Source organism: Phyllostomus discolor, chromosome 2, assembly GCF_004126475.2.
Source record: "Phyllostomus discolor isolate MPI-MPIP mPhyDis1 chromosome 2, mPhyDis1.pri.v3, whole genome shotgun sequence".
NCBI classification, from domain to species: Eukaryota; Metazoa; Chordata; class Mammalia; order Chiroptera; family Phyllostomidae; genus Phyllostomus; species Phyllostomus discolor.
In genome coordinates, this window is record NC_040904.2 from 115,677,055 (window position 1) to 115,699,279 (window position 22,225).

General features: G+C 40.6%; 1 protein-coding gene and 1 long non-coding RNA gene across 9 annotated transcripts in view; one reads left to right on the forward strand and one right to left on the reverse strand.

The window, feature by feature from the left end:
* Positions 1 to 22,225, forward strand: part of FRY (FRY microtubule binding protein) — a 406,572-nt gene that overhangs the window by 267,555 nt on the left and 116,792 nt on the right. For all 8 annotated transcript variants that reach the window (XM_036018382.1, XM_036018387.1, XM_036018381.1 and 5 more), the window contains exons 30-36: positions 1,008 to 1,107; positions 1,390 to 1,561; positions 7,177 to 7,433; positions 7,901 to 8,047; positions 9,157 to 9,325; positions 10,658 to 10,748; positions 19,976 to 20,058. In XM_036018382.1, coding sequence (XP_035874275.1) covers positions 1,008 to 1,107; positions 1,390 to 1,561; positions 7,177 to 7,433; positions 7,901 to 8,047; positions 9,157 to 9,325; positions 10,658 to 10,748; positions 19,976 to 20,058 — 1,019 coding nt within the window. The remainder of the gene's footprint in view (positions 1 to 1,007; positions 1,108 to 1,389; positions 1,562 to 7,176; positions 7,434 to 7,900; positions 8,048 to 9,156; positions 9,326 to 10,657; positions 10,749 to 19,975; positions 20,059 to 22,225) is intronic.
* On the reverse strand, positions 6,400 to 21,982 carry LOC118498943. The gene is made up of 3 exons (XR_004901433.1): positions 21,598 to 21,982; positions 17,570 to 17,578; positions 6,400 to 6,410 (listed from the first exon to the last, which is right to left on the reverse strand). It is a non-coding gene; the product is annotated as an uncharacterized LOC118498943 (long non-coding RNA).

Genomic DNA, 22,225 nt, shown 5'->3' on the forward strand with positions numbered 1-22,225 from the left:
AATTCCTGCCAACTTTTTTCTCCTTAGTGGTTTTCAGTTTTATCCCCTTCTCTGTTTCTACTGTCTCTGCCCTAATTCAAGCCTTCATGAGTTCCCATCTGAATTATTGTCACAGCTTCCAATATTGACCCCCATTCTCTATCAGCAGTGAGAATGGGTGTTCAAAACCTAATGTCCTTTCCTCATCCATCCCCACTGCAAATCCAGTAGGATCTTTATTATGCCTTTCAGGATAAAGTCATAGGCTGGTCATAATCCCCATGCACCCACCCCCTAGCCCTGTCACTTTCTATTCCTCCACGTACTTTTTTTCACTCAGAGATTCTTTTTCACAAGGTATCTTGCTGTTTTATTCTTGTAATCTTTCAAAACATTCTCTCTGCGTACAGCACTCCCATACTACCCTTCCATGGCCTGGCTGATGTCTCCTGGGGCTGGAGGCTCAGTTTACTTGTCTGTCCCATGGAAAAGCCTTTCCTGACCCACCTCTGATTTGGGTGTCCCTCTCTGGAAGTTCACAGCCCGCCATCATAGCTGCCATCTTACCTAGACTACATAGTTCTGTTTCCCTAAGAATACTGGATCCTGCCCTTAGGTGAAGGGACTGGCCTCACTTCCTTAGTGTCATAAGTACTTCACAGGTGTTCGTAGTATATGGTTGGTACTTAGCAAGTGTAGATAGATTGAATGAAAATATTAAGTCAGTGAGCTATTGAGAAATTTAAATATTATCTAAGCACAGTCCTTTCTACTTGTATTTGGTTTTCACTAAAATCTATATGTATTAAATAGATTTTTGTGTTTGTTTCTCCTAGTGTCACAGTAATCATTTTTAAACAAAAATGGAGCTATTTCCCTTTATCTGCTAATAAACAGCAAAAGAGTGAGGCAGAACAGTGCTAGACATTCATGGGGTGCCACTAATAAGTGTGACTGAGGCCAGTGGTACTGATTTATCTAGATTACTAGCCGGACAATCTTATAAACTGTGTTTTTTCCCCCCTTAGGAACTATCCCTTCGACACAGTGACATTGCTAAACCTTGTTCTGTTTAAAGCCTCTGACACCAGCAGAGAGACCTATGAGATCTCCATGCAGCTCATGCAGGCATGTACCACTCACTGACACAGAAACGTCCACCCGTGGGCACAGAAAATAGAAGTGGGGATGCCCCCTAGATTGCTGTTTCTTGATATGCATTTATTTATTCCTGCCTATCACTGTAAACAGAGGGACTGATGTCCTCCATTGAATACTACTATACTTAATACTGCTATATTGAATCACTATTAGATTTATTAGTTTACTTTGAATCCTTATTAAATAGAAATGCTCCTAATATAGCCAATGTTTATTATATTGTTTTCTTACTTTCCTACCTCCTTATAGGTCCTTGAAACAAAGCTTTTTGTCTACTCAAAGAAAGTAGCTGAACAAAGACCTGGCAGTGTTCTCTGTGGAACCCACGGCCCACTGCCACCCCTCTACAGCATGTCACTAGCCCTTCTGTCATGTCAGCTGGCCAGGATGTACCCCGAGCTCACGCTCCCGCTCTTCTCAGGTACCAGACAACAGTCAGTCATGACATGTGATCATTTATGCTCTAATTAATCTTGCTCTTTAAATGCTAACATCAATATAGAGTCACAGTAATGGGTGTTAAATTTGTAGATCAAAATTGTTGTAATTTTGGTCTCACATAACTGGACTAAGTCCAGTTACATACAAAAGTAAATTTTAGAATATCTTTAAATGTAAAAATATCTGTTTATCTAAAACAGTATAGGTATAAATAAACATGGAACAACTGTGAAGATGCATTTCTCATAGATTAATCAAGTTTCTACAAACATTATCTATATAAAATTTCCCAAAGAAATTAATATGGGTAGTATAACTTTTAATACACACAATTACTACAAATTGTTTGCTGGTGGTGGCAGTGAAGGTGATTTTGTAGCTTGTATGTTGCTACATATATGAATTGTTGAGAGTTTTATATTTGGAAAATCTTTCCAAGTAATCTTTGTGACTAAATTTTATGAAAATCCATTTTTAAAGAATTGCATTGGTCAATTAATGTCTTGCCTGAGCTCACATAATACCTTGAGGGGAGGCTTGCTTTGGTTTCTTGAATTCGTCTCCTTCCCCATCTACATTTGCACTGCCTCAGTCCAGATCCTTGTGAGTCCTGCACCATCCATCTGCCATGCAAAACCAATTATGTACAGCACTTCCTACATCCAATGTCTCTGTCTAGTTATCCTAAAAGTTGCTGATAACAGCTTCCATCTTTTGAGTGGTTAACATGTGCCAGGCTCTGTGCTAGGCACTTTATATATATTTCACTTACTCTTAGATTCATTAATAGAGGTTAGAAGTGAGGTTCCGGAGTCAGGCAGCCTGCGTTCATCACTGGCCCTGCCATGCACTCGCTCTTGGACCACAGGCAAGTCACAGAGCCTCTAAACTCCGTCACCTCATCTGCAATAAAAGCTACCTCATAGGATGTGAGGATTAAAATAAACTAATAAAAATCAAGTGATTAGCCCTGTCCTGTCACAGGGTTGTCCTCACCACTACCATTAGAATCATTATTTCTGTTTTACAGGTGAGAAGCTAAGGCTTAGAGATGTTCCCTAATTGCCCAAGACCATAGTGAGGAGGGATCCAAGTCAGAATTAAATTGAGGTGTCTTTTCCCAAAGCTAGTGCTATAAAATTGGAACTCTTTCATCTGTAAGACACCTTCTCTTCCAAACTTGCTTTCTGCCTTTTACCCAAAAACCCTCTGCTCCTTTCTTATATAACCTTTACCAGCATACCAGTTCCTTTTGTAAATCCCTGCTCTGCTGGAGACAGCCCTTCTCCTCATCTCCCAACTCCCAGTCTTACCTAATATCTATTTAAAATATACTACATTGAAAAAACTCTCCATATCTCTAAGACAGAGTCAGTCACACCCTTGCATTGTGCTTGACAGTGGGAGGATTCAAGAAAATCCTTTTTTAGCCCTGGCTGGGATAGCTCAGTGGATTGAGTATGGGCCTGCATACCATAGGGTTGCCGGTTTGATTCCCAGTCTAGGGCACATGCCTGGGTTGCAGACCAGGGCCCTAGTAGGCAACTACACATTGGTGTTTCTACACATTTTTGAGAGAGGGGAAGGGAAGGACAAAAAAAGGGAGAGAAACATCAATATGTGGTTCCCTCTCTCAAGTGCCCCCAACTGGGGATCTGGCCCGCAACATAGGCATGTGCCCTGACTGGGAATGGAACCAGCGACCCTTTGGTTTGGAAGCTGCTACTCAATCCACTGAGCCATACCAGCCAGGGCAAGAAAATCCTTTTTGATAAATTAATTCTCTTATTGGAAAACTAAATGTTATTTTTATTTACTTCCGCCAAAGTTGAGTGCCACCTCTATGCCAGGTCCTCAGAATACAGTGGTAAATAAAACAGTCTCTCCAATCAAAGGTTCATGGTTTAGTAATAAAGTAAGATGTGTAATTGCATGGTTAGGATACATTCCAGGAAGTGCAATAATAAAGCACATTCTGCTAGAAGATGAAGGACTGATTAATTACTGGGCCAAGAATATCAAGAAAGTCTTCCCAGAGAAGGGGATGCCTGAACTGCAGTTGAAAAGAAGAGGAGAAATTTGCAAAGCAGACAAGTAGTTGATGTTACAGTTGGCAGTAAGTAAGCACTGCAGACTGAGGAATAGCATATGCATTTGCTGAGAGGTGTCAAATAGCAGGCTGCATTTCAAAGATTATATAGTGGTTGATTTGGCTAACATAATATATACAGGAACAGAGGAAAGTCATGAACAAACAGAGAGGCAGGAGTCAAATGTTGGAAGGCCTCATATTGCTCCCTAAAGAGTTCAGAGACCAGTGATCTTCATGTCTTCCTTGAAACCCCTCAGAGCCCTGTCAACAGGGAGGGCATCCAGACAAGGTGTTTGGGTTTTGAAAGCCACTGTTCAGGTTCAAACAACAGAAGTAAGGGACAGATCAGAATGCATTTTACAAGACAGGCTGCAGTGTGGAAGACTCATTAAGGTATAGAGACAGGAGACCAGTTGAGAAATGATGACAGTCACCCAAGGAGGAAGTTATGAAGGCCAGAACTAAGCCCAGAGCAAGTGGAGAGGAGAGAGCAGGGTAAGGAGCTCCTCGGTGGGGTGCACAGAGGAGGGTGCCTGTGCACATCTGCGAGGCCAGTGGAGATGGCCCCATGCTGAGAGCCACTGGGGAGAAGAGGAGGTTTAGGGCTAGGCAGGGAGCTCAGCTTGGGATATTGAGTATAGACCTCTGTATAGACTGACTAGGGTCAAGGGGAGGTTGGCACTAGCAACCCATGGAAGAATAGAAGGATTTAGAACCAAGGGTTCTAAGTAGAAGGACTTAGAGTAGAAGAACAAATGAGATTGTGAATGGAGAGAGCCCAGAGTGAGAGAAAGAACCTTGACATCCAACCTCCAAGCGTTGGGCCAAGGAAGGGCAAGGGAACAGAGGGCACAAAGGCACATTCAGAGAGGACATCTAGACACACCATCTAGGTGGGCTAATGGAAACCTTGGGAAAAAAGGGTTCAGGAGGAGGGAGCAAGCAATCCACAGCCACAGATGGAGTGTCTACATCTAGACCTACAAGATAAGCTCTAAAGTTATCAGAATTACCCTATGGATTTCTCAATTCATTTGTAACTGTCAGCAGTTCCCATGGAGACATAGCAGCAGAAGCCAGATCTCAGCCACTGTTATAAGCCAAATAACCACTGTTTATTTAGTTGGCTGAAAAAGAAGAAAACAGGGAGGATGGGGCCACAGGGAGGTACAGAGTCAGAGGATGAGTGAGGTTTGCTTTGAGCATGTTTATTGGCTGAGAGGGAGAAGCTAGTGAAGGAATGAGTCTGACAGTTGGGGAGAGGGGGAATAAATACTATAGCAAGTTTAAAGAGAAAAGAAGCTCAGATGATGAGTTGCAGGCAATTTTCTTCAAGAATTGACCTTTTGGCTAGTTTGATTTATGAGGAATAACTTTTTAAAAATAATGTAAAAAAATAAAGCATTTATAATAGATCTCTAGGTCTTGTTTTTACTGCCTTTACTATTAAAAACCCTATGCTGAGATTTTCATTGCCTGTAATTTCAAATAACTTAACTCTTCAGAGCAGCCAGGCAAGTTATTCAGGTCCTTCCTAAAGGAGCTGGAAAATGCATATGGCAGCCCACTGACATCATCTCACATTTTATTTAATGTGTCTCTGGAAAGGTGAGGCAGTGGGGGTGGGAGTCATGTCTGGAGCATTCTTTTCCTCTTTTTTCTTCAAAAACTCCTCTACAACCTAGGCCCTTATCAAGGTGCCCAGGGTACCTCAGACAGGCATCCCTACCTTCTCAGATCTTCTGTCTGACAGACAAGATGCAATAAACATCATAAGCAAGCAAATTATGTGATGTGTTGAAAGATGATTGTTGCTACAAAAAGTCTATAGGTTTTCATACCACGATTGCAAGATGACAGGTATTTTTAATAGGGATTGTCCTTGTGATTCAAAGGTTCATTCATTCCAAAGTCCTAGTCCTTTCCAGTGGAGTTAAGCCATTCTTTTGCCATAAAAGTCCCCTGAATCTTTGTAACCAGAAGTCCTTTTTCTCCATGGGACCCCCAAAGCACTCAGTGCCTCTGTGTATTGCTTGTCACCCCAGAGTTATGCATCAGCATAACTGGCATCAGGGCCTCCTGCTCGGGGCTGGGGCCAAGGCTCCCATCTGCTTTCTCCACCCAGCACAGGGCTGTGTTCCTAGAAAAGGGCCCATGTGTTGGAATGAATGACTGACATGATTTTACAAGGATCTGAACATGTGTCATAAAAGTCCATAACAGCAGTCATCACACCCATAAAGTTTAGGAATTAGGTATTGAATAAATTTTGATATTTTGACCCATATGAAAGCTAACAACTTAACCTTGTCTGATTCTTATGGCACAGCATTAAATACATATACTCTTATTCTTCAAAGTAGGAAGTTGTAATTGTGATTTTAGGGAAAGGGCCAAATCAGTTAAAGCCTCAGTATCAGGGATCCAGTGGGTTTTCTTGGTGTAACTGCTGACTACTGTGCTGTTCTGTTGCTTAGCAACCATGAGCTCCCTACACGAGATTCCCTCCCATGCTGGGTAGTAAGTGCCTCAGACCAGCCTTCTCATTTCCCTTAGGATGAAAGAGTTTCTTTTCTAGATGATAGAAATCAGAGGTTATGTTAGAGCTTGCAGCACATACATAAAGCTGTGCACTTTTTTCCTATAGAAAGCTTGTTTCAGTTATGAAAATAAAATCCTGCTGGCTGTGAACTCATGCAAAAGTGCTATCAGAGAAAGTCATAGTGAAATGACTGGGCTGGCCATGTAGTTTGCCCTTTGTTTGATTCATTTATGTCATGAAAAAGTCCAGCACTGAGCATGCACCTTCCACACAGCTGGCAGCTTTCAAGTGGACTCCACAAACAGGAATCTGTGCACTGGCTTGGTTCTTTCTGGAGACTCACATCCTACTTTGTAACAGCTAATAGTGCCTGGAAGATGCTCTGAATGATATTGGTGCAATGGAAAGACAGCCTCTGTTCTAATCGTCTTAACCACTGTTTATTTAGAGCCTGAAAATTACAGGCGCCATGCTGAACATATTCTATACATTATGATTCTACCTTTAATCCTCACAATAGCCCAGTGTGGTACCCTAGTAGCCCTGTTTGACAGATGAGGAATCTGAGAAACAGAGAAGTTAAGTAACTAAACCAGAGTCTCATAAGGCTATTGTGTGGAGGAACTGTATGCAATCACATGTCCTTTTGGTCCCAAGTCCCCTGTTTTGTCCACTGCAATGTGCCTCTTCTTTCTGCAGTGGATTTGAACTCAGGAGGCCTCCACCTCACTTCACTCTCACCAAGCTGTGATCTTCGCACCCTGCTCTCTCACTTTCCCCCAGGTCACAGATGTGAGGCTAAAGGACAAGTCTCAGTTCTAAGATTTCATGGCCTTGGGGAGCTGCTGTGTATACAGACGCTTCGTAAACTGAAGGCCCATGCTACCTGTCAGTGCTGTTAATGTTTTAGTTTAATTTGGTGCCATAACTCATGGCTCTCCATCATTGCCCTTCTCTCTAGAGGTCAGCCAGCGATTCCCTACCACACACCCAAACGGGCGTCAGATCATGCTCACTTACCTGCTGCCCTGGCTGCGCAACATCGAGCTGGTGGACAGCAGGCTCCTTCTCCCAGGGTCAAGCCCCAGTAGCCCAGAGGATGACAGCAAGGACCAGGAAGGAGAAGTGACTACTTCTCATGGGCTGAAAGGGAATGGCTGGGGCTCCCCAGAAGCTACTTCTCTGGTCCTGAATAACCTCATGTACATGACTGCCAAGGTACCGTGCCTCCATAACACAGCTCCATTGTCCCAGAAAATCTGGGTTCATCAAACCCAGACTGCAAACCCACACAGAGTGGCATTTGTCATTAAAAACCACATGAATAGGGAATGAGTTATGGTGATGGTTGCCAACAATGTGACTGTACTTAATGCCATCCAACTGTACACTTAAAAGTGACTAATGTGATAAACTTTATGTTACGTTTATTTTACCACAGTTTTTAAATTGCAATAAAAATAAGAAGCCTAACATTTTAATAACATGAGCAAGCATTGTGCATTACTAATTTGTACATTATAAATTGCTGAACACGGGTTCTTCCTGGTGGATGGCCATATTTCTTTCCCCTTGTTATTGTTTTCAGAAGGCTATGACCCTTAAAATGAGGTATAATTGAACATTTTGCATCCCTGCATTTTCCCACGTGTCTCTTGGGCCAGTGTTCCTTTTGCTTGTTGCAGTATGGGGATGAAGTTCCTGGACCAGAAATGGAAAATGCTTGGAATGCGCTAGCCAACAACGAGAAGTGGAGTAACAACTTGAGGGTCACCCTGCAGTTCCTGATCAGCCTGTGTGGAGTCAGCAGTGACACCCTTCTCCTGCCTTATGTAAGTGGCCCCCAGGTTCCTGATGGGCACTACTCCTGTTAATGGATCCATTTGCAAACACAAGTCAGAATGTGCCCTCTGCTCCAAGTAAAATAGATATGTCTAATGTTGTCAGTCGCACTCATTTCCCATGAGCTCATTTACATGTTTCACAAAAGGTCCCTTCTGCCCCCTGAAAGACAAGTTGCATGTCCTAGTGACACCTCTGCCACCCTCTTGCCAAGCCTTTGGACACAGAAGCCTGTGACTTTAAGGGTGAATGTTTTTCTAGCAGTTGCTGAAAGTTGCTTTCTGTAAACATTAGACCCATTATGTAAGAGAAATAAGTAAAACATAGTATTTCTAATAAAAATGTTTCATGTTTACACTTCGATGTTCTTGAAACAGAATAAAATGCAGAATATTCAGGGTTTTCTCAGTAGATTTCATTGGTAGAAGAGAGAACCAAGTAGAGATAAATCTTTCTGAGATGCCCAGTATTTCCTGTTTGTAGTCAAAAGTGATATGATCGCCAAAAATGACAGCATTTTATGCTCAAACTTACTTGACATTTGTGTGTCCCTTTTCCTGAGAGGTTGTAGGCCCACCTGGGGTCTTAAGCCACACTAGCCTCATTGCAGCTTCTGGCACCTTGAGTTTGACTCTGAAGGCTCCAATAACACAGACCTTTACTCCAGAGTCACTTTTAAAATGTAAAATCACCCAAACAGCTAAAATTCATTTGTTTCTAGGGGAAAAGAGAATAGCAGGGTACTGGATTCCTTTTCAAACAAAAATAGCTCACACTTTCCCCCCATGGTTTGTATAAATAAAACCCTTTCTCAAGATGGCAAGTTGTTTATTTTTTTATAGAATTCATGGGCCCCAAAAGTAACTTTTCATAAATTTAGCCACTAGAAAGGGAAGTCCTTTCATAAACACTTCCATCAGCCATGCATGTGTACAAGGTGAGCTTCCATCCTCACGCCAGGACTGACCAGGAACAGGAAGCTGTGCTAACAGGGTGAAAGCACTGCATGGAGGGGAATGGGGCTCGGTCTCTGCTGCCCGCAGCCCAGCGCTGTTATCCGAGGCTCTGGGAAACGCCCTGTGTTCTGTTTCCTTCTCAGATTAAGAAGGTGGTGATATATCTGTGCCGGAACAACACCATCCAAACCATGGAGGAGCTGCTCTTTGAGCTGCAGCAGACAGAGCCAGTGAACCCTGTGGTCCAGCACTGTGACAACCCGCCCTTCTACCGTTTCGCCGCCAGTAGCAGGGCTGCCGCAGCAGCCTCTGGTAGGCTTGGGTCTCCGATGCTTCTTTGTGGAGAACACTAAAAGGATATGCATGTGTGTTATTACTTCTGATTCTGGTGTATGTTTTCCTTTAAGAAGTGGTTTAAATTGCAACAGCATAGGTGGACCTGGAAGGCATTATGCCAAGTGAAATAAGTCAGAAACAAATACCATATGATCTTACTTGTAAGTATGTGAAATCTAAAAACAAAATAGATGAACAGACAAAACAGAACAAACTGATGGTTGCCAGAGGGGAGGGGGCCGGGTGAAAAGGTAAAAGGGTTAAGAAGTACAAATTGACAGTTTTAAAATAGTCACAGGGAATACAGCATAGGGAATACAGTCAATAATGTTATAATAACTATGTGTGGTGTCCATTGGATACTAGACTTATGGGGTGGTCACTTCATAAGGCATATAAATGTCTAATCATTATGTTGTATACCTGAAAGTAACATAATATTGTATGCCAATATTGAAAACTGTAATTGAAAAATAACTTTAAAAAAGAGAAATGGCTTAAGAATAGCTGAGACTCTTAAGGGCATTGCTGGGTTAGTGAGTGATTTTATAAGGACAACTGACTATCGGCAGCCCAAGTGCTCACATTCCCAGAGTTTTGTGCTTCAGGCTGGTCCCAGGCAGGACAGCACAGTCACTTAGGAGTCTCAGTTCTGTACCTTCCTTCTTGTGTCCACAGGATTCCCTTGGTGAATATTCTCTCAGGATTGACTAAAATGCCAACAGTATTATCACTTTCAATAAATTGACCTTTCAGCATCATTTATAAAATATGTAACATCCTCCTCAAATTTGCTGAAACCAGCTTCACTTTGGTTTATCTGATACATGACTGCCTTCAAACGTCTCCCCTGCCCTAGTCTCACACCCTCTGTTTGCCACACTGCCTGCTTCCAGAGCAGCATTCCTGCAGACAAGCAGTAGCCTAGGGGGCAGAAGCTCTAGGAGCTTGAACTTGCTTCATTAACATCCAGCACAATAACTCCTGGACCCAAAAATGCTAAAGCAACTAACAACAGGGATGGCACTGCAAATAAACTCATTACCTAACAAAGGGTTTCAGGAAAACTTTAGCCTCGGTTTATAGGAGAGTTTGGGAATTAGGTTTGACCATAACAGATGGCTGGGATTCTCCCATTTCAGTGGTGTGCGCTTGGAGTTTGTTTAGAATTTCTGAGATTGTGCGGAAGATAGAAGGCGTTCTTCAAACATGAGATTTCTCAGGAAATCCTGTCCTGGAATACTTCAGACTTGAACTTGACCCCTCCATAGGCATTTTTTTCCTAAGTGTCCTCCTTCTAACCCACAGGAACCACCTCCAGCAGCAACACCGTGGTTGCCGGCCAGGACAGTTTCCCAGATGCCGACGAAGGCAAGATCTTGAAAGAGTCTGATGAGAGGTGTGTATACAAATTGTCTTAATATCCAGTTTAACTTTCAGCAGTAATCTGTACAGAGGTAGCAATAAAAACTTAGGCTTCATAAATTTCATATGCACACACACACAAATCCTTCTTTGTTCTTAGAAACACAGACTGATTTGCTAACAGTGCTCTGTGTATCCCTGAAGATAAGGACTTCTTCCTGAGGAGAGCCAAAGAAGAGAAAGGTTAGAGGGATGTTGTTCTGGTGGCTCACTCCTACCCATCTTGGGTCTAAACAAATCCACCAGTTGTCCTGCAAGTGGGCAAAGAGCATCTGGAATCAGTGGGCATTTCCATGTGAAGTTTTCAAATCTGAGTATTGAATAATTTCTTAGAGACAGAGTACTTTTCTTGAACTGAATTTTATGAAACATCATTCTTATTTTACCTTTACTTTGTCATGTCTTGGTTAATCAAGAACACTGCCTTTCTCTGCTCAAATAAGTCTCAGTCCCCTTTCCATAGGTACTTTGATGATAATATTTCTTTTGCCCACATCTGCACCTTCAGTGCCCAGGACCTACTCAAAAGTAAATAAAATCTGGATCACTGTTTCCTAGTTGATTGTGAAGAGCAGAGACACAATCAAGAGAGATCAACAGGACTCATATTAAAAAATAAAATTTAGGGTGATTCCATGGTGTTGAAAACTGCTAAGGCTGAGCATTTTCTAGTGAAAAGGAATGGGGAGTTGTTCACTTCAGAAATGAGTAACAAGGATGAGATACAAATTCATGTTGGAGAGAATGCAATGGATTAAATCATGAAAATACCTCAGCCCGCTATCCCCTGCAGGCCTGATGGCTGTCCTCGATTGTATGCTGGGTACCACACAAGGCAGGGGCTGCAGGCGTGAGACTCTCTGACATCAGACTGCCTGCACCTGGAGTTGTAAAGGTTCATTCTCATTTTAACATGTGCACTGCTAAGTTGCTGCACTGCCTTTAAGCAGAGGCTCATCAATGTGAGCTTTCCTTCAGAGGGAAAGCCCAAACATAATAGATCATGAGTTGTAGGCCTTGTCCTTCATAGCTCCCTAAGAAAACCTTTTCTTTCTCAGAAATGAATGAAGTTTTTCATACTCCATATGTCAGTGGCAGTACAACATTAGTAATTAACCTGTGATTTTTCAATCTATACTGGCTAGTGCCTTCTTTGGAAAACTACCTCATGGTTAAAAAAATTACTTCTCTAAAGATGTTTCTACTTTCTAGCTGGAGTAGGACATTCTTTATTATTTGTTGACTAGTCTAAATGATTCATCTTAATTTTATCTGGGGTAAAAAGATGCTACCTTTTTACATATTAGCATCTCACCATAGAGGCCCCTTTATTTTTTATTTTTTCTTATTTTCAATCTTTCTAAATTACTTTGTTTTATTTTTTTAATTTGTTTATTGTTGTTCAATTACAGTTGTCTGCACTTTCTCCCCACCAATCCCCTCCCCACCCCAGCCGAACACACCTCCCTCCCTTGCTTCCACCCTCCTCCTTGGTTTTGTCCATGTGTCCTTTATAGTAGTTCCTCAAAAACCCTTCTCCCCGCTGTCCCCTCCCCACTCCCCTCTGGCTATTGTTAGATTGTTCTTAATTTCAATGTCATAGAGGCCCCTTTAGAACCAGAGTTCTAAGTGTCCTGCCTAAGTTTTAGAGGTGGCCTTGAAAATGAAGAACCAGCTCCCTCTATAATATTGAGAACAGAGAGCATCTTTTTAAAATCTATTGTATTGATTATGCTATTACAGTTGTCCCATTTTCCCCCCTTCACTCCCCTCCACCCTGCATACCCTCTCCCACCCACATTCCCCCTCTTTAGTTCATATCCATGTGTCATACTTACAAGTTCTTTAGCTTCTACATATCCCATACTATTTATACCCTCCCCCTGTCTATTTTCTGCCTACCATCTATGCTACTTATTCTCTGTACCTTTTCCCTTTCTCTCCCCGTCCCACTCCCCTGTCGCTAACCCTCCATGTGATCTCCATTTCTGTGGTTCTGTTCCTGTTCTAGTTGTTTGCTTAGTTTCTTTTTGTTTTTGTTTTAGGAGTCATTGTTAATAACTGTGAGTTTGCTGTCATATTACTGTACATGTTTTTTATATTCTGTTTCTTAGATAAATCCCTTTAACATTTCATATAATAGGGGCTTGGTGATGATGAACTCCTTTAACTTGACCTTATCTGGGAAGCACTTTATCTGCCCTTCCATTCTAAATGATAGATTTGCTGGATAGAGTAATCTTGGATGGAGGTCCTTGCCTTTCATGACTTGGAATACTTCTTTCCAGCCCCTTCTTGCCTGTAAGGTTTCTTTTGAGAAATCAGCTGACAGTCTGATAGGCACTCCTTTGTAGGTAACTCTCTCCTTATCTCTTGCTGCTTCTAGGATTCTCTCCTTCATTCTAATCTTGGGTAATGTAATTCTGATGTGCCTTGCTATGTTCCTCCTTGGTTCCAACTTCTTTGGGCCTCTCTGAGCTTCCTGGACTTCCTGGAAGTCTATTTTCTTTGCCAGATTGGGGAAGTTCTCCTTTATTATTTGCTCAAATAACTTTTCCACTTGTAGCTCTTCCTCTCCTCCTTCTGGTACCCCTATAATTCGGATGTTGGAACATTTAAAGATGTCCTGGAGGTTCCTAAGCCTCTCCTCATTTTTTTGAATTCTTATTTCTTCATTCTTTTCTGATTAGATGTTTCTTTCTTCCTTCTGGTCCACTCCATTGATTTGAGTCCCAGTTTCCTTCCCATCACTATTGGTTCCCTATATATTTCCCTTTATTTCACTTAGCATAGCCTTCATTTTTTCATCTAGTTTGCAACCAAATTCAACCAATTCTGTGCGCATCCTGATCACCAATGCTTTGAACTGTGCCTCTGATAGGTTGGCTATCTCTTCATCACTTAGTTGTATTTTTTCTGGAGCTTTGATTTGTTCTTTTGTTTGGGCCATTTTTTTGGTCTTGACATGCCTGTTAGGTAGTGAGGGGCGGAGCCTCAGGTGTTCGTGAGGATGGGGCAACCCAGTGGCTAGGTTGTGATGCTGTATGTGGGGAAGGGTTCTGAGAGGGAACAATGGTGCTTGCTCCACTCTCTGCCAGGTTTCAGTCACTTCTGCTGCTTCCCCCAAGCAAACTATGCCCTTCTGGTGCTGATTCCCAGGTGGGTGGGTTTGTGTACATCCTGGGACCCTGTGGGTCTCTCCAACAAACTCTCTTGTGAGGCTAGGAGTCTCTCCTGGCACCTCAACCCCCACAGGTGTTTTCAGTTGGTGTTTTGAGGCTTTATTTCCCCACTCTGGGACCCTGGGTTGCACGGTCTGTCTCACTCCCCAGTTTTGCCTGGTTTATCTGAGCACAAATATGGAACCACCTGGTTCCACAAGCCACCTTGTACGCCATGCCCCACCACAGTCTGCCGCCTCACTGGATGTGCCTGCTGCTACCTTGTGTGCCTGCCAGAGGCCACCAGCCACCACTTTTTTTTTGGCTCGACCCCTCTCCACCCCTCCTACCGGTCTGTCTGACCAGTCTGTATCTACTTTAACTCCTTGGTTGTCAGACTTCCATACAGTTCAGTTTTCTGTCAGTGCTGGTTTGTTTTGTTTCTAAATTGTTGTTGTCCTTATTTTGGTTGTGCGAGGAGGAACAGTGTGACTACCTTCACCTCCATCTTGGCCAGAAGTCACTAAGAACAGAGAGCATCTTTAAGAGATGCTTTTTTGTCTAGTTCTTGACTTTCTCCTCTGTTACTGCGTCACTGTTGGCCATTGGAAATTCTAGTGCAGGTAGTTGCCTATATTTTATACATATTCATACATATCTAACTTTTTCATGCTATCAATTTATCTAACTGTAGGTAAATTGGTTGATTATATTTATATACATGATCATATGTATGTGAATACTGAATCCCAGAGAATACCACTGTTTCATTGCCACTGTACTCCACCTCCCCTATTTGTCTAATGTAGTCTCCTGGCTATGGAAGCAGACTGTGCTCTCAACCTAAGATACCTTTGTCTCTTCAACTTGCTTATCAGCTTCCTTCCTTGTAGACCCTGACACGTTGATTTAGTTACTTGCACACATGCTTGTTTTGACCACTAGATTTTAATACATGGATAACAGAGACCATGCATCTCTTACACATATTTCTGTCCTTAATGATTAGCCTATTGTGGTGCACATAGTAGGCATTTTTATGTGTTTCAACATGTGAATGAAAATTGAAGAAACATCACAGCCATAGAAGTAGATAAGTTGTCTAAACACCACCCAGCCCACTTTCTTCCTCCCTCTTGCTAACTCCATTACAGAAGACAGTTCTTTATTCTGTTCTTTACAATCCTTGTAGACAAAGAGTCTGCAGAAATAACAATGGTCAGAAATACTGATTTGGCTGCTGTTACTTGTCACCTGGGGATATTTGTGACCAGAATACACTGCTGGGCTCCAGGGGGCACCATGGAGTTGCACAAAGCAGCCCTGTGCAGCTCTGGTGCTCTGTGCTTTATGACTAGACTGACTGTTCTCTGATGATATTCAGAAATATTTAATAACGCCATACTGACTGACACAAAATTCAGGCAGCTTATAGTAAAAGAACCAGTAAAACAAAGGTAAAAGTATTAATAAGAGCCAAGTTAACAGAAGAATAAGATAGTTGTGTCAAAAGTTCTGACTAAGGAAAACCACTAACAGTTAATATTACCCTGACCTTGAGTTCCTCAATAGCCAAAGTAAAAAGGAAAACTACACTGAATTTTATACAGTGAATCTGATGTACTTTCAGTACATCAAAACAAACAAACGATTCATCAGAACCTACTAACAGGAAATAACTCTAAACTCAAAGGGTTTATTGTGTGATTTTTTAAAATTAAACAACAAACACATCTTTTTATTAAAATTGCAGTTCAAAACAGTTTTTAAAATATGCAGAAACAACTCTAAGTATTTTCAATATACCAACCCTAATAAAACCCTATTTTATATATTTTTAATTCCATGAAAGCATTTTTCACAGGGAACTAAAAGCAATAAACATCATCTGTGTAAGTTTCTGACAATCTGCAACCATAAAAGGATAGAGATCAATAATCTACAGACAGTTTCCCAAGTATTGATCTGGGCTAAATCATCCAGATAAAACTTTGGGAACATTTTTATCCTTCTATTTTTTCTCTTATTAGAGCTATTTTTATTATATATTTCTAATTATGTATTTTTAACATTAAAAGACTATTCATTCTCAATGGAACAGAACAGAAAGCCCAGAAATAAGCCCAAGTCTCTATGTCAATTAATATTTGACAAAGGAGGCAGCAACATAAAATGGAGTAAAAATAGCCTCTTCAATAAATGGTGTTGGGAGAACTAGACAGCCACGTGCAAAAAAAATGAAACTTGAGCACCAACTTACACCATATACAAAAATAAATTCAAGGTGGATAAAAGACTTAAATATAAAACGTGACACCATTACAGTCCTAGAGGAGAATGTAGGTAGGAAAATCTCAGATATTTCACGAAGAAACTTTTTTACTGATGTGTCCCCTAGAGCAAGGGACATAAAGGAAAGAATAAATAAATGGGACCTCATCGAAATTAAAAGCTTCTGCACAGCCAAAGAAAACAGTATCAAAATTAAAAGAGAACCAATTGTATGGGAAAACATATTTGCCAATGATACCTCAGACAAGGGTTTAATCTCCAAAATATATAAAGAACTTACACAACTGCACTCTAAGAAGACAAGAAAAGTGGGCAAAAGACTTGAACAGACACTTCTCCAAGGAGGACATACAGAAAATCCAAAGACACATGAAACAATGTTCAATATCGCTAGCTATCAGAGAGATGCAAATTAAAACCACAATGAGATACCACTTCACACCAGACAGAATGGCCATCATAAACAAAGCAACAAACAACAAGTGTTGGAGAGGTTGTGGAGAAAAGGGATCTAGTGCACTGTTGGTGGGACTGCAGACTGGTACAACCACTATGGAAAGCAGTATGGAACTTCCTCAGAAAACTAAAAATGGATCTGCCTTTTGACCCTGCAATTCCACTGCTGGGACTCTATCCTAAGAATACTAAAACACCAATTCAAAAGAACCTATGCATCCCAATGTTCATAGCAGCACAATTTACAATAGCTAGATGCTGGAAGCAACCAAGATGCCCATCAGTAAATGAATGGATCAAAAAACTATGGTACATTTACACAATGGAATTCTATGCAGCAGAAAGAAAGAAGGAGCTCCTACCCTATGCAACAGTGTGGATGGAGCTGGAAAGCATTATGCTAAGCGAAACAAGCCAGGCAGTGAAAGACAAATACCATATGACCTCACCTTTAACAGGAACCTAAATAACAAAACAAAGAAACAAACAAAATGTAACCAAAGACACTGAAATAGAGGACAGGCTGACAGTGACCACAGGGGAGAGTAGAAGGAATTTAAGGGGACAGTGGGAAGAGTTCACAGGAACAAACTTAAAGGACACATGGTCATAAACTAAGGGGAGGGTAGTAATGGGAGGGAAGTGGGGAGGGGTGGGAGGGGAGACTGGATTGGGAGTAAAAAGGAGAAAACTGTATTTGAACAATGATAAATAAATAAATAAATAAATAAATAAATAAAATAAAAGACTATTCATTCTATTTAATCCTTGAAATTTCTCTAGGGCCCAGGCCCAAAATTACCTTTTCCAACCAGAGGAAGCAAAGAGAAAGAACAGATTTGACTCTTGAGAGTCAGTTTTTATTTTTTCTTTACCAAGCGTTCACTTCACTGCACTGTGCTTTCCATCTTCTCCAAAACAAACAGGTTATCTGGAAGTGGCTTGCTCCTCCACTTCACCTTTTCCTCATAAATGCTACTTAACACTCCTTTAGATTCATCTGCAAAAGCAAAAGAGAATTACCATCCATGCTATAGGCCTTCCTGGGCGTCTAGGACACAACTGTAAAACCACAGTACAGCAGCTAGGAGGGTCCTGTGCAAACCTCCAGGTGTACAGTCTTTTGTTGCCCTATTTTTGTTCTTGCTGAATAGTGCCTTGGTTCTCCATATTCTGTTTATAACTTTGCCTTTATCAGAATAAATATGATTTCTAAATATACTTTATTGATTATACTATTATGGTTGTCCCATTTTTTCTCCCCTTTACTCCCTTCTGCCATGTACCACTCCTCCCACTGACATTTCCCCACACCTTAGTTCATGTCCATGGGTCACACATATAAGTTCTTTGGCTTCTATATTTCCCATACTATTCTTAACCTCCCCCTGTCTATTTTGTACTTGCCATTTATGCTTCTTATTCTCAGTACCTTTCCCCCTTTCTCGTCCCTCCCCCTCCCCACTAATAACCTTCCTTGTGATCTTTATTTCAGTGAATCTGTTCCTGTTCTAGTTGTTTGCTTGGTTTGTTTTGGTTTTTTATTTTTTTAGGGTCAGTTGTTGATAGTTGTCAGCTTGTTCTCATTTTACTGTTCATATTTTTGATCATCTTCTTTTTCTTAGATAAGTCCTTTTAATACTCCATATACTAAGGGCTCAGTGATGATGAGCTCCTTTACTTGACCTTATCTGGGAAGCACTTTATCTGCCCTTCCATTCTGAATGATAGCTTTGCTGGATAGAGTAATCTTGGATGTAGGTCCTTGCCTTTCATGACTTCATATACTTCTTTATGGCCCCTTCTTGCCTGCAAGATTTGTTTTGAGAAATCAGCTGATAGTCTTATGGGAACTCCTTTGTAGGTAACTCTCTCCCTTCCTCTTGCTGCTTTTAGGATTCCCTCTTTATATTTAATCTTGGGTAACTTAATGATGATGTGCCTTGGTGTGTTCCTCTTTGGGTCCAACTTCTTTGGGACTCTCTGGGCTTCCTGGACTTCCTGGAAGCTATTTCCTTTGCCAGATTGAGGAAGTTTTCCTTCATTATTTTTTCTAATAAATTTTTAATTTCTTGCTTCTGTTCTTCTCCTTCTGGCACCCCTATAATTCAGATACTGGAACATTTCAAGTTGTGCCAGCAGTTCCTAAGTCTCTCTTCATTATTTTGAATTCTTGTTTCTTCATTCTCTTTCAGTTGGATGTTTATTTTTCTCTTTTGTTTCAAACCGTTGCTTTGATTCCTGGTTTCCTTCCGGTCACTGTTGGTTTCCTGAATATTTTGCTTTATTTCACTTTGGGTATCTTTCATTTGTTTTTTCATCTTTCAACCAAGCTCAATCAGTTCTGTGGGCATTTTGATTACCAGGGCTTTAAATTCTCCATCAGATAGGTTGGCTATCTCCTCATCACTTAGCTCTCTGAAGTTTTGCTCTGTTCTTTCATTTGGGCCATATTTCTTTGTCTGACACACCTGTTAAGTTGTAAGGAGACGTGGCCTTAGGTATTCATCAAGGCTGGGCAACCCTCTTTGCTGCACTGTGGCACTTATGTTGGGGAGGGGCCACAGAGGGAACAATGGAGCTCACCTGCCCATCTCTAGCCCACTTTCCACCAAATTCTCATGTAAGACTGGGAGTTTCTCCCACCACAGCAACTGCCATACTCCACAGCAAGCTCTGAATATCACTTTCGCCTTCAGCCAGCTCTGCCCACATGGTCCGCTGCCTCATTGCCAGTTCTTACTGGTCTGGTTGTTCTGTTTCATTGTTTCTTTAATTCCTTGGCTGTCAGAGTTCCATGCAGTTTGATTTTCTGGCACTTCTGGTTGTTTATTGATTTTAGATTGGTTGTTATTCTCCTTTTGGTTGTGTGAGGAACTGAAGGGTTTCTACCTACACCTCCACCTTGGCCAGAACTCTCATTCAGCACTTATTTACTGACCACCCACCATCTGCCAGGCCACCATGTGAATAAGGGATGTATATTATTCGGTATTGCCCCATTTTCTTTCCAAACAAATGTTATAATTCTCTAGTTCAACTCAAATATTAGACTTGAAATGTTTATCTGTTCTAGGTTTGAACTTGTGCTTATGAGTAAAGGTGATCACTGGCCCTCTCCAGGGAAAAAGAAATGTTTAGGGTGCAATTTTTATGGTATTCCTTTAGAAAAAGTATCATTGGAAGTAGCTACCAAAAACTCAACCACTAAATAATAGAATGTGTTTATGAGAAACAGCACATACCCATAACACAGATTAGTAATTCATGATGGCTATTCTTGTATTTGAAGGTTTAGTAATATCATCAGAGCCCACACTCGCCTGGAGTCAAGATACAGCAATAGCTCTGGAGGGTCATATGATGAGGATAAAAGTAAGTACCACCAGGCTGTGGGGTTTCAAGTGGAATCCAGATGGTCGGAGAATGGAATATGAATATTTTGATTATTCTTATTCTAATTACTAAAAGGGGGCTCATGAATATTAAATAACCACTTAATCCCACTACACAGAGGAGCATAGGGTCAGCATCTGAAAAATAAGAAGTCAAGCAATGGACAAATCAAAATTACAAAATTTCAGTCTGCTACCCAAGTCTGCATTTTTATATTCTTGGCATTTTTTACCCTGGTGTTGCGGTTGGGGAAAGGCTTTTAAGAAATTGTCCCATTAGAAAACTGATGTTGCAATTATCATGTGAATCAGCTCACCCAGGATAGTGTCTGTTTTCACAAATCTCTCAAAAACATAGTCTCAGTTGCCAAGTGAAAACCGTGCTAAAACGTGAGATAGTATTGTCACAGAAATTTCTTTGTTTCTTGGGAACTTGACAAAAACCAAAATCAACATTTTCTTTGATCTTGTTGGAGCCCTGGATAGCATCTGTAGATACTGATCAGGTGAAGAGTGTTATTTGGTCACGAGTAACAGGAATTCTGCAGCCAAAGACATTTAGATATGCTAAGAAAATTGGTAAAGTAACTGGTAGAATTTATTTGTACACTTTGGTGAAAATCGTAAATATGATGATATTTCATGTTTTAGATTCATTTTGTAAATCATTGCCTCGGGCCTTTGTAGCTGTTGTTTTAAATCACTTTGTTTGATGGGGAAATGTGCAGAGTGATGTAAGAGCTAAGTAGTTCTTCTGACCTCACAGCTCAGCTGCCCTTCTCTGCCTCTTACTACACAAATAGAAAACTTTCTGCCACTCAAAATACCAATGGGGGAATTGTCTAAAGTCCATATATAACTATCAAACTCTAATTTTGGTAAAGTTACAGTTATGTCCATTTAAAACTTTTTACTAGAACCATCAGTCTTAGGTGAAGTAAAGTTGTCTGTGTTTTCCCGTCTTCTGTGCCCCATCAGGGTCTGTGTCAGTAACATCCAAACACCTGACAGACCTCAGGAGCTGAGTTCCAGGAGGAACTGGATTTACTGATGGGGAGAATAGCACCAAGAAATAGAGAGCCATTGGTTCATGAAAAGTCTAGTTATTGCAAAATATTTTGTATACCAAAATTTGAGTGCAGAAAAACTGAATCATGAAAACATTAAACAATCAAATACAGCAAGCATTGTGTGACAAAACCTAACACACTGTGGCTGTGTGTTTTACATCAGGAATATCACTGCCACTTGATTCCTTTAAAGTGTATCTCTTAGTTCTGGGTATATGACATAGAATTTGGTAAAAACACTATAACAAATATTCATTTTGTTTTCATCTGTGATGGTCATGGCTGCTTTTTTATTTCTCCTTGGAGTGACAAAATTGAGCTGAAAAAAATGGCTCTTTGAATGTAGTTTTGATTGCTTGTTACAATTTTTAAAATTTGGGCTCTTGGGCATAGAATTATAATTGGTAATTGCCTTCCAAAAGAAAGATTTAAATCTGGTCTCATCAAACTAATTAGATATCTCAGTTGCTCTTGAGTCAACTGGCTTATAGACTTTCATACACACGCAAATTTCTTATTAGATTTTCAACATCTTAACTTGATTCAACTGATTATACTTAATACCCAATATTCATACCAGTGTACTACCTATTTGTTTTCATAGTAGTAAATCTTCATTATTTTTTTTGGTTTATGATTCTATTCAACAAAAGGCCAATAGAATGGGTATTTGAATATGATATATTCAATGGCTTTTTTAAAAACTGTTTTACTCCATATTCAGATGTACTTCATTGTCAAGTACATATTTAGATTAGGTTTTTGAAATGCTGATCTACTGCTTTTTTTAAAAAAATTGACTGAAAAATTTTTTAAATTAATAAATAAAAGGGTTGCTCTGGCCAATTACACCAAAATAAAAAATAAATAAAATAATAATAATAAATAAAAATAAAATAAAATAAATATAAGATGGCTCTGGCTGCTTTGAGGAACAGACTATAAAAAGGCAGGAGTATAAGCCAGGAGACAGTAAGGAGGCTATCCCCAAGCATCCTGTGAAAGAGATGGTGTCTCATACTCGGGCACTAATGATGGAGATGGCAGAAAGTGGTCTTATTGTGAATGCATTTTGAA